At 42.2% G+C, this 12,075-nt stretch overlaps 1 protein-coding gene across 1 annotated transcript; it reads right to left on the bottom strand.

Moving 5' to 3' along the window:
* Positions 1 to 392: 392 nt before the first annotated feature.
* LOC129162993 (macrophage mannose receptor 1-like) lies at positions 393 to 4,721 on the bottom strand. The gene is made up of 4 exons (XM_054739663.2): positions 4,596 to 4,721; positions 4,149 to 4,514; positions 3,691 to 4,002; positions 393 to 3,405 (listed from the first exon to the last, which is right to left on the bottom strand). The coding sequence occupies exons 1-4, from the start codon at positions 4,636 to 4,638 to the stop codon at positions 3,023 to 3,025; spliced, it is 1,104 nt and encodes a 367-aa protein (XP_054595638.1). The 5' UTR covers positions 4,639 to 4,721; the 3' UTR covers positions 393 to 3,022.
* Between the last annotated feature and the right edge of the window lie 7,354 nt (positions 4,722 to 12,075).

Raw genomic sequence — 12,075 nt, 5'->3', positions numbered from 1 at the left:
TTTTCTGCTATTTCAGCTGTTAACTTTATTTTTTTCTCCAAGTGTTTTTCTCCTCAGAAGAAGCTGCAATGATGTTCTGCTGAGCTGTGGTGGCCTCATGGAGGGGGCCATCAGCTTGAACACTGCTGCTAACCACTTAATCACTCTCCCTCTCCTGATAATAACATTTTACTTTCTTTGACATTGAGTGTGCTACTACTAGTTTACCCGTTTAATTGTAGATTCACTAGGATAAATACAATGAAGTTTATCTCTCACCAAATAGAATATTTACTAAGAAATCACATTGTAACCATAGAAACATTACTTGATATATGTATGTTGTGGGTGGATGTGTGTGTGTGTGTGTGTGTGTGGGTGGGTGGGTGGGTTGGTGTATGCATGTGACTGCTCTGTCTTCTCGATCCCCAGTGAGTCGTGGTGGATGGCTGCTTATACTGAGCCAGGATCCTCTGGAGGTTTCTTCCTGTTAAAAGGGAGTTTTCCTCTCCACTGTCGCTGCATGCTTGCTTAGTATGAGGATTGCTGTAAAGTCACTGACACCAGTCAGTGCAATTTTCAGGTTTCCTTATATAGTAAACTTTTTACTGATTGGTTAATGAACTGACCTGTACTGGAGTGTTTACTGTGTGAAGTACCTTGAGATGACTCTTGTCGTGATTTGGCGCCACATAAATAAACTTGAATGGAATTATTTTAAACACACACATTTCATTATCACCACCTCCATTTCAGGTATAAGTTCCACTTTTACTCTGCAGCCGTTCATGACTCATTTCCCCTTTTATTATTCTGAGTTCATTCTTTCACACCTTGTTCCAGCAAGTTGACCTGAGGGGACTTGATAACGTCGTCGCTTTCTGCTCCTTGTTTCTTGGCCCGAGCAGTGTGTACTGTTCATCCAAGATGAGGCAATGTTTGACAGACAGAAAATGATCTTTTATATAGCACCTCTCAAGATAAAAATCACGAGGCACAGGAGTGAGGAAATGAAAATGAATAAAATTAAAAATCTTTGCTGCCCTGAAATCTGACCACAACCTGACTATAAAAATCCTAGTTTTACTGCTTTTGCTGCTGATTTAAATTTAGCTTCTGTCCTCAGAACATTACCATGAAGGTTACATGATCACACACAGGCAACAAGTCCAAAACTTCACAGATCGACACCCTCCTCTCCCTAGAACAATCTCTCTGCCAGCCTCTGCAGATAATATAGCCGTCACTGAGTCTGTGCCCGTTTAATGGGGAACATTGAGACCAGTGATTAGACCGTGTCACGGGAAGGCCATGAGCTGCAGAGCTGTTTAGCGTGTGCTTATGTGTGTGCGTGCGACGTGCTGCACTAAATACGTTCACTTATCTCCGGTGTCACCAGGAGCCTCGGGCTCACACCATGACATTAATAGTTTGAAGAGCCATACAGATTGTCTCACTGTCTCTCCCTCCCTCTGTCTGCTGCTCTCTCCCTCCCTTCCAATGAAGGGAGAATGGGGGAGAGACCTATCCCTTCGTTGTTTAGTCTTGTTTTCACTGGTGCATTTGTCCAAACCCAGGTCACGCTAAGAATCACAACTGAGAGGGGGAAAAGTTTTAGAAACTCATGGATTTAATTAATATTTAGTTCTAAAGAGATGAGAAAGACAAAGATCTATTATCCTCTTAAATATGTATGTGTATGAAAACACAAACACGTTTGCACACTAAGCCTTTAACGTTTCTGTTGTCTTTTATTGTTGATTGTTAATTTCTAACATTTGGGAAGAAATCTGTTCGACATCAGTCACACACATGAATGCAGGGTAGAGATAAAAAGGTCAACTGCTGTTCACCAAACCTCACAAAGACAAAGCACACACTCAGACACTCACCTGAAGGAAAGTTCTCAATGAACCAAACCTTCATGTTAATCCATGTGTGAATGGGGAAAAAGTGCAACCTTCACACAGGAAGAGCCCAGCCAAGACCTTCAACTGGACAGCTTCTCAATGTTGTTCAGGTTAAATTAAGAAAAGTTTAACTTTAAAAGTTTTAAGGAGAGCTCACTGAAATGCCTTAATGATTATTTAAATTTAAACCATTTTTGACCATGTCACTTTCAAATTATTTTTGTAAATTTTTTATTAGTTTGTTCTTTACGTTTTTTTTTCAGATTTTAAACTATATTCTATTTTTAGGCAACACATAAAGAGTTAAAGTCTGCACAAGTGACCCAATTTAATAGTTAAACACTTGTTAGAGCATGAATTATATACTATGTCTAGACTGATAAAATGGCATTCAGCTTTCAATAACTGTATTATATTAAAAAATATTATAAAATCAAATAAACAAACAAGCAAGCAAGCAAATGAATAGCTACAACTTCAGTTTGACAAGTGTTGACCTGATTCAGTTTATTTGGTAGTGAAACTAAACAATTTTCTAAAATAGTGTAAGAAAATTAGAGGGTTAAAGTACACACACACACACACACACACACACACACACACACACACACACACACACTCACTCACTCACTCACTCACTTACTCCCCAACGACCTGAAGTCCTAATGAGGCCCATCGGTCTTCACAAGATTGGTGAATATGCCAGTTTTGGCCTTAAGTAGGACAGTTAAACAAGTACACACACACACACACACACACACACACACACACACACACACACACACACTTGCATTTACTGTATATGTGTGGTCCTCCATTGACTTCCATTCATTTTAGTGACTCCACTATGCCTAAACCATACCCGAATACTAACCATAACCAATGGGGTTCTAATCCTAACATTAAACTAACCTAAACTCAAAGCTAATTCTCACCATACCTCCAAAACCAAGTGTTAATGTGCTTTGCATTGTGTGGACCAATAAAATATCTGCACAATGTGGACATGTCCACATGTTGCAGGTTTAAAGTCAAAATATGTCCACTTAAACATTTAAAGACGAGTACTTTTTCATGCAGGAAGTTAATTGAACAAGTATGCCAATCCCGTTAGTAGAAATAACTATTAACTACTACTTATCCATGTAGAAGATCTCCTCTTCACAAAGAAAAGACAATCTGTGCCAACAGTTCTCATCTCTCCATTTGAAGCTCCCGGCATCCATCACACCACACTGTTCAGACAACGGGGCCTCTGGCATTGTTCCGTCTTTCCAGTTGTTCCAGTTCACTATTCTGTCGCTCCAGATCCAGAATCCAAACACAGAACTCTGTTTCAGAGCAATCCAAAATGACTTAGTGTAGCCAGAAACAGGTGTGTGTCGTAACCACTGCTCAACAGCCTTCTGATCCTCCTGGTCTTCAATCCACAGCAAGCGTGTGTGGTGAGCCTTACAGTACTCAATGGCTGCCTCCCAAGTTTTAGGTTCATTAATCACTTTGATTCTCACATGACCTGAAATGCAAGTTAAAAGCCAGAGTTGTAAAAACATCTAATCTGAACTAATATTTAGAACATAGTGTGTTGTGAAATTTCCTTTGGAGTTTTCTTGGAGGGGTTGACGTTTTATAAAGTAGTGCTTGACAGGGTTTGGGTGATTCGTTTTATTGTTAGAATTTCATCAGATCAATGTTTCATTTTGTTTTATTGTAAATGATCTCCTATCTGCCACAGCAACAGGAAGAGAGGCTTCACTTAAATGTGGAGGATTTATTTCCTAATGACTTGTACATGTCTTACCTTTGGTGCAAAGTAACGATGCCCGTTCACCTGACTTCCATAGGAAACCAGTTGTCCAGGAGAGAATGGAATAACTTGAATTAGGCTCCAAGGCAATATTTGCCTCGTTTCTATATGTTGAACAGCTGTTGTCATCCCATTTCCATTCATCATGCATGAGCCCAATCCAGTAGGTCTTATTCGTATTTTCTTGTTTCAGCTCTTCGTCGTGCCGTGTTGTGTTGACGCTGGCTAAATCAGTATAATGTGTTCTGCAGTACTGCAGCGCCTGGCACCAGTTTTTTTCCTCTTCAATCAGGGAGTAATTTTTACCTGCCATAAATTTTTAAAATGTCATTAACCAGTTAAACTGTTTCACCTGTTTTTTACTTATAAAAATCAAAGTGTTACATGTTATATTAACGCAGCATAAAATATTCCATGTAGATTATGAGGAAGAATTGCTTGTTACTTCTCACCTTTTTGGCACATGAAAGGTTTTCGGTCTGAACAGCTGAAATTCATCCATGTTCCATTTCCAATAGCCATACATATTTGTTTTCCACCTTCTAAGTGAACACCTGGGCCATTGAATGGGTCACCATTTGACCAAGTGGCGTTTGCACTTAAATTCTTATACAGACCAAGCCAGTAGCTTGAATGATTATCATCACCTATAGATTTGGTTAGATTCAGAACAAAGTCGGCATCTTCCTGATCATATAGAGTGACCAGAGATCCTCCATTCTCATCACATTTGTTTTGGGCCGCTGTGAAATTTAATATCTCTGTCACATTACTGAAATACCGTAAACGATTTGCCGCAAACACTGACTGCATAAGTCCTGTAAAAAAATAACAAAACCATGTTTTATTCCTCTACAAAATTTCCAATCTAAAATTCTTAACATTAAATTGCTGTTTACCTGAAAACAGCACAAGCATCAGAATGGGCTTTATCGTGGCCATGATGAAAACTTTAAGCTATAAAATACTGAAAAATAACAAAGAAATTAAAGAGACACAATTCAGGGGAAAGCTTTATAAGTTGTTATAAAACTCAACAGGATAGAACAAAACTAAGCTGAGATCCATTTTATCTGGTGCCTTTTACTGCTTTATCAATAAATAAAAACATGGCACCAAAACTTTCAAAATAACCTCTGCAAATACAACAGTAGGCTTACCTGCTGAAGTGTGTGGAGCAAACCGATCTGACCTGTTGGCATTTAATATTGTTGAGAGGATGATGTCAGCTGAAGGTGTGTTCCAATCTGTTAACATAGTAAAATACAAAGATGAATTATTAACGTGTGGATCGCAGTCAAATTAGTTTAGGAAAAACATCACTTTCTGCAAAGTCCCAACAAAATAAAGAGCTTTTGTTCTGTTATGACTTGTTAAGCTTTTGAAACCCAAAGTATAAAAGTACCTTTTTATGTCAGATGTTTGCTGTTTGTTAAGAAAAATGTTATTCCACTAACAAACTGAACAAAAGAAAAGAAACACTGAAAATTTAAGACATTGGAATTAGTGATGGGAATCCCGGCTCTTTTTAGAGAGCCGGTTCCTTTGGCTCAGCTCACCAAAAAGAGCCGGCTCTTTTGGCTCCCAAGTGGCTCCTCAGATTTTCTGTTGCGTAGAGTGCATTTATAACCAAAATAATGCTAAACATATGTAAAATAATTTACTAATGTAAAAAAAAAAGCAATATATCAAATGTTTATCATTTCTATGGATTTAATAACTGAACACTAAGAAATCTCCACTTTCCGACTGCTGGCGCTCATTTTCTCACCGTCTTTGTCGCACTCTCCTCCCTCTCGCTCGCCTTTTTCCTCCTCATTCCCTCTCGTCTCCCTCCACCCGCATGTGCTCTGCTGTGTGTCTGTCTGAGTCTGATCCTCCCTCTTCCCCGCCCCTACTGCTCTGTGTGTGGACAGTCTGGACACACAGTTACACATGTTGACCAATCGCCTGTAGCTTTCACCAAAGCAGGGGGGAGGGGGGAGCTTCAAAGAGCCGGCTCTTAGAGCGGGTTCGTTCGGTTAGTGACCGACACATCACTAATTGGAATCAGTGGCATGCAGCAGGTTTGGACGTCTGCTCAAACATAAACATTCAAACATTCAATTCAATTCAATTTTATTTATATAACGCCAAATCACGACAAGAGTCGTCTCAGGGCACTTCACATAATAAACATTCCAATTCAGGTCAGTTCATTAAGCCAATCAGAAATAATGTTTCCTATATAAGGAACCCAGCAAATTGCATCAAGTCGCTGACTAGTGTCAGTGACTTTACAGCAATCCTCATACTAAGCAAGCATAAAGCGACAGTGGAGAGGAAAACTCCCTTTTACACAGGAAGAAACCTCCAGAGAATCCTGGCACAGTATAAGCAGCCATCCTCCACGACTCACTGGGGATCGACAAGACAGAGCAGGCGCACACACACACACACACACACACACACACACACACACACACACACAACAAATTAATGTGTCTATAGTTATATTGTGATGTCTTAGTAAATATTCTATTTGGTGAGACATAAACTTTATTGTATTTATCCTAGTGGAGCTATAATTAAATGGATAAACTAGCAGTAGCACATCCAACGTCAAGGAAAGCAAAAAGTTATTATCAGGAGAAGGAGAATGTTTAAGTGGTTAGCAGCATTGTGCTAGACGATGGCCCCCTCCATGAGGCCACCACAGCTCAGCAGAACATTGTAGCTTCTTCTGGGGAGAAAAACACTTAGAGAGAAAATAAAGTTAACAGCTGAATTTGCAGAAAATAATACAGTTAAAGAGCAGATTGTAGAAGAAAGCAGTAGAGTGTGAAAAGTGGTCAGTGTATTCTCCAGCAGTCTAAGCCTATAGCAGCATAACTACAGAGATAACTCTGGATAATCTGTCCTATTTAGATGGAGGCATGATGGAGGCAGGCCAAGGGAGAGCCGTCTTTACCGACTGTACACTCCACCTCCCTCTACTCCCCCACTTGTCCTGATTTAGGCTAACATCAGATTTTAACCATAGGCCCTATCAAATAAAAATGTTTTAAGCCTATTCTTAAAAGTAGATAAGGTGTCTGCCTCACGGACTAAAGCTGGGAGCTGGTTCCACAGGAGAGGAGCCTGATAACTAAAAGATCTGCCTCCCATCCTAGTTTTAGATATTCTGGGAACCACCAGTAAACCTGCAGTCTGAGAGTGAAGTGCTCGGTTAGGAACGTATGGAACAATCAGATCACTGATGTATGATGGACCTTGATTATTAAGAGCTTTATATGTGGGAAGAAGGATCTTAAAATCTATTCTGAATTTAACAGGTAGCCAATGTAGGGAAGCTAAGACAGGAGAGATATGATCTCTCTTTTTAATTCTCATCAGAGCTCTAGCTGCAGAATTTTGGACAAGCTGAAGACTTTTAACTACATTCTGTGGACTTCCTGAGAGTAATGAATTACAGTAATCCAGTCTTGATGTAATAAATGCATGAACTAGTTTTTCAGCATCACTCCTGGAAAGGATGCTTCTAATCTTAGCAATATTCCAAAGGTGGAAAAAGGAAATCCTTCAAACCTGTTTAACCTGGGATTTGAATGAAATGTCCTGGTCAAAGATAACACCTAGGTTCCTTACTTTGTTCTCGGAGATTAATGTAATGCCATTCAGGTCAGGTGATTGACTAAGCAATTTCCTTTTCTGGATTTCTGGTCCAAAGATGAGAACTTCCATCTTGTCTTGATTTAAAAGCAAAAAGTTTAGAGTCATCCAACATCAACTTGAAAAGTTCGAACAAACCTTTAGAGTGCTGCAAATATGAATGTTTACTGCACTCTTGTTGAATCATGGATAGCTGCACATTATCTGGAATGCTGAATTCACAAGCTACACAAACCGGATCACTACCAGACCAGTAGAGTTAAGAATCTCTAAAAGCAGACAGGACCAAAAATGGTAGTGTTCTGTGAATAAAATTATTGATGATCAGAAACATATATAATAAAAACATCAAGGCTCATCTCACATTTACCAACAAACATCTTGATGATCACCACAACTTTTGGGAAAATATTTTGCGGAACTTTTTGGGAAGACGTGACCCATTTCCTCTGATGTAAAACTGTAGTTGTGCATGTCAAACAATAAAAAAGTGAACCTCAGACCAGCAATAAAACATGGTAGTGGTAGTGTGATGGTCTGGGACTGCTTCAGAACCTGGACCACACACTGAAATTGATGGAACCATGAATTCTGTTCTTTACCAGAAAGTCTTGAAGAAGAACCCCTGACCTTTGGCCTTTAACAAGCCTTTCATGCTGGAAGCCCTCCAAACCCTCCAATCTGGCCAATTATGTAAAGTAGAATGGGACAACTTTCCTCCACAGGGACGTGATAATCCTATTATCAGTTTTAACAAATAACTGATTGCATTTTTGACACCAGTAGCCTGTTATCACATTTAGGGATCTACATGTCCACAGAGGACTAGATGCGTTGGACAGCCGTTTCACTTAATGCGTTTGAAAATGGCATCTTGTATTTCCTCTGGTGGTTTTGGTTTTATTTGCTAATCTGAAACCTTTAAGTGATAAAAAAAATTAGTAAAATTGAATAGATAAATGAAAGGGAAATGCATTTTCACAGCATAATGCGTCCTATAGTAAACATAACTGACTTAAATGTATTTGTATATTGGTAATTTAGAAGACTGGAGGATGTCTCCCTGTTTTGGGTAATTGGTATTTCTGGAGACCTCGTTTCTGTTTTATTGTTAGCCATTTATTTGCTTGACCCTTTTCAGCATTATAAAAAAACACACTGAATTATTACTATTCCCATAAAAATTGCTGCATCCATTTTGGATGCTGGTAGTTATTATTATTATTATTTTTATATATTATTTATTATTTATTATTTTTATTATTTTTATTATTATTATTATTATTATTATTATCATCCATTTTCATCCGCAGCCACCCTCTCCCCAGCCACTTGGGCCAGCTCCTCCGGGGCATTCCCAAGGCGTTCCCTGGCCAGGTGAGAGACATAGTCTCTCCAACGTATCCTGGGTCTACCTTTAGGTCTCCTCCCGGTTGGACGTGCCCGGAAATTCTCACCAGGGAGGTGTCCAGGAGGCATCCTAACCAGATGCCTGAGCCACCTCAACTGGATCCTATTGATGTGGAGGAGCGGTGAATCTACTCCAAGCCCCTCCCGAATGACCAAGCTTCTCACCCAATCTCTAAGGGAGAGCCCTGCCACTCTAGAGAAAACTCATTTCGGCCTCTTGTGTCCTCAATCTCGTTCTTTCGGTCACTACCCAAAGCTCATGACCATAGCTGAGGGTAGGAACGTAGATCGACCGGTAAATCGAGAGCTTTGCCTTCTGACTCAGCTCTCTCTTCACCAGGACAGACCAGTACAACGCCTGCATCACTGCAGATGCAGCACCAATCTGCCTATCTTTCTCACGCTCCAGTTTTCCCTCACTGATGAATAAGACCCCGAGATACTTAAACTCCTCCACATGGGGCAGGACCTCATCCCTGACCTGGAGAAGGCATTCTACCCTTTTCCGAATCAAGACCATGGTCTCAGATTTAGAGGAGCAGATTCTCATCCCAGCTGCTTCACACTCGGCTGCGAACCGCTCCAGCGAAAGCTGAAGATCACGTTCTGATGAGGCCAACAGGACCACATCATCTGCAAAAAGCAGAGACCTGATCCTCAGGCCACCAAAACGGATGCCCTCAACACCTTGGCTGCGCCAAGAAATCCTGTCCATAAAGGTTATGAACAGAATCGTCGACAAAGGGCAGCCTTGGAGGAGTCCAACTCTCACTGGGAACGAGCCCGACTTGCTGCCGGCAATGCGGACCAAGCTCTGACACCAGTCATACAGGGACCTAACAGCCCATATCAGAGGGCCTGGTACCCCATACTCCTGGAGTGCCCCCCACAGGGCCCCCCGAGAGACGTGGTCAAATGCCTTCTCCAAATCCACAAAACACATGTAGACTGGTTGGGCAAATTCCCACGCACCCTCCAGGATCCCCCTAAGGGTATAGAGCTGGTCCAGTGTTCCACGCCAGAACGAAAACCCCTTCGCTCCTCCTGAATCTGAGGTTTGACAATCCGATGGACCCTCCTCTCCAGAACCCCTGAATAGACCTTACCAGGAAAGCTCAGGAGTGTGATCCCCCTGTAGTTGGAACACATCCTGCAGTCCTCCTTTTTAAATAAGTGAACCACCAACCCGGTCTGCCAGTCCAATGGGACTGCCCCTGATGTCCATTTGACTTTGCAGAGGCATGTCAGCCAACACAGCCCCACAACATCCAAAGCCTTAAGCAACTCCGGGCGGATCTCATCCACCCCTGGAGCCTTGCCACAAAGGAACTTTTTAACCACCTCAGTGACCTCAGCACCAAAGATTTGAGAGCCCAACTCAAAGTCCCCGGACTCTGCTTCCTCACTGGAAGACGTGTCAGTGGGATTGAGGTCTTCGAAGTATTCTGCCCACCGATCCACAACGTCCTGAGTAGAGGTCAGCAGCACACCGTCCCCACTGTAAATAGTGTTGGTAGTACACTGCTCACCCCTCCTGAGGCGTCGAGTGGTGGACCAGAATCTCCACGAAGCCTTACGAAAGTCTTGCTCCATGGTCTCACTAAACTCCTCCCACTCCCGTTTTTTTTTCTCTGCGACCACCCGAGCCGCATTCCACTTGGACTGCCGGTACCTGTCAGCTGCCTCTGGAGTCCCACAGGCCAAGAAGACCTGATAGGACTCTTTCTTCAGCTTGACAGCATCCCTAACCGCCGGTGTCCACCAGCGGGTTCGGGGGTTGCCACCACGATGGGCACCGACGATCCTGCGACCACAGCTCCGGTCGGCCGCCTCAACAATGGAGGCACGGAGCAAGGTCCATTCAGACTCAATGTCGCCCCTCCCCCCGGAACATTTTGGAAGTTCTGTCGGAGGTGGGAATTGAAGCTCCTTCTGACAGGATACTCTGCCAGACGTTCCCAGCAGACCTTTGTGATACGTTTGGGCCTGCCTGGTCTGACCGTCATCATCTCCCACCATCTGAGCAACTCACTAGAGCCCTGTGCGGGACTGTTTTCTTCATCCCGCTCCTGCCCGCTCCCGCTGAATTTCTGACCATTACTGTCCGCAACCGCATCGTGTGTGTTACGCTCCCGCCCGCACCCGCAGTGTGCATGTCTACTCCCTCCCGCAACCGCAAAAGTCAGAGAAATTATTACCTCATAATAAAAGAGATGTATTGAGTTTGAGTCCTCTCTGGTCCTGGAGAAAACATGTCATTTTATAGGCTATACCAGGGGTCGGCAACCCGCGGCTCTTCCATCCATCTGATGCGGCTCTCTGTGCTTATAAATTAATGAATGGATATTTAAATACATGTATTAATTGATGTAATAAATGCTTTTTACTGAATTAATTTTATATCTATGTCAATTCTAAATGTAAAGATTGTCTGCGTAAACCTGAACAGTTCCAAACCTGTCTTACTGTGAGATCAGGTTGACGGGTCAGGCTTGTGCATAATCATATAGGCACTTTCTGAGCTGAAGAGCATGTGAGATTCTGGGCTTCTCCTCAGACAGGCTCATGGATGTGTCACCACATTGGAGACAGGAACAAGCGCTATTCAGCCAAAGTTTCATAATCTGGGAACATTTTCTAAGTGACAAGTCTCTCTGAGAGACAGGGTTTGGGAAACACTTGCTTCAGTGGGAGGAACCTTCCAGCATGTGCTCTGGTTCTGCGACATGCTCCAAGCCCCTCTAAACATCTTCAGCTGCACCTTACGTACATGCTGACAGCGAGCTGCACTGAGCAGAGTCCAACTCAGATGCTCAGATGGGAATCTTTTCTTGGGTGATTTAGCTACATCTGCGATGTGCGTAACGAATAAAATGTCAGTTCGTATGCATGCGTCGGGGTAGTTCTTTCTATTCTTTCTCCATCAAAATAAACGGTCAAATACGGGAACTATCCGGTCAACACAAGCCCTGCTTTTAACTTTTGTTTTCTTGTGAAAATTGTTGGAAAGAGATAAAATTGAACTTGATTACCACCAGAGCCGCGCACTGCGCCGTTGTCTCCGTGACTGTAAATGAGGAAAAAACAAATAGATTGGATCCTGCACGTCTTTTAACACATTGGTCAGGATTGACGCAGTATGTTTTCATTTAGTTTTTAACCCTTTAATGTCGATGCGTCACCAGGATCATAGGTGACGCCTGGCGCATGTGATTTCAAATAACTCCTTGCTACTTAAACTATAAAATTCTTAAAAAAAACATGAAGGAGCTACTGTGTGGTGCTTAATGGGTTAACGAAATCAAGGCCGTTCAATAT

This window comes from Nothobranchius furzeri, chromosome 1, assembly GCF_043380555.1.
Source record: "Nothobranchius furzeri strain GRZ-AD chromosome 1, NfurGRZ-RIMD1, whole genome shotgun sequence".
NCBI lineage: Eukaryota > Metazoa > Chordata > Actinopteri > Cyprinodontiformes > Nothobranchiidae > Nothobranchius > Nothobranchius furzeri.
This window is presented reverse-complemented; position numbering and strand designations above follow the sequence as displayed.

Coding starts and splice junctions, on each gene's coding strand:
- LOC129162993 (XM_054739663.2), bottom strand. CDS start 4,638: ATGGCCACGATAAAGCCCATTCTGATGCTTGTGCTGTTTTCAG. Junction 4,515..4,595: donor GATGCTTGTGCTGTTTTCAG/GTAAACAGCAAT, acceptor ATTTTTTTACAG/GACTTATGCAGTCAGTGTTT. Junction 4,003..4,148: donor ACCTTTCATGTGCCAAAAAG/GTGAGAAGTAAC, acceptor AATTTATGGCAG/GTAAAAATTACTCCCTGATT.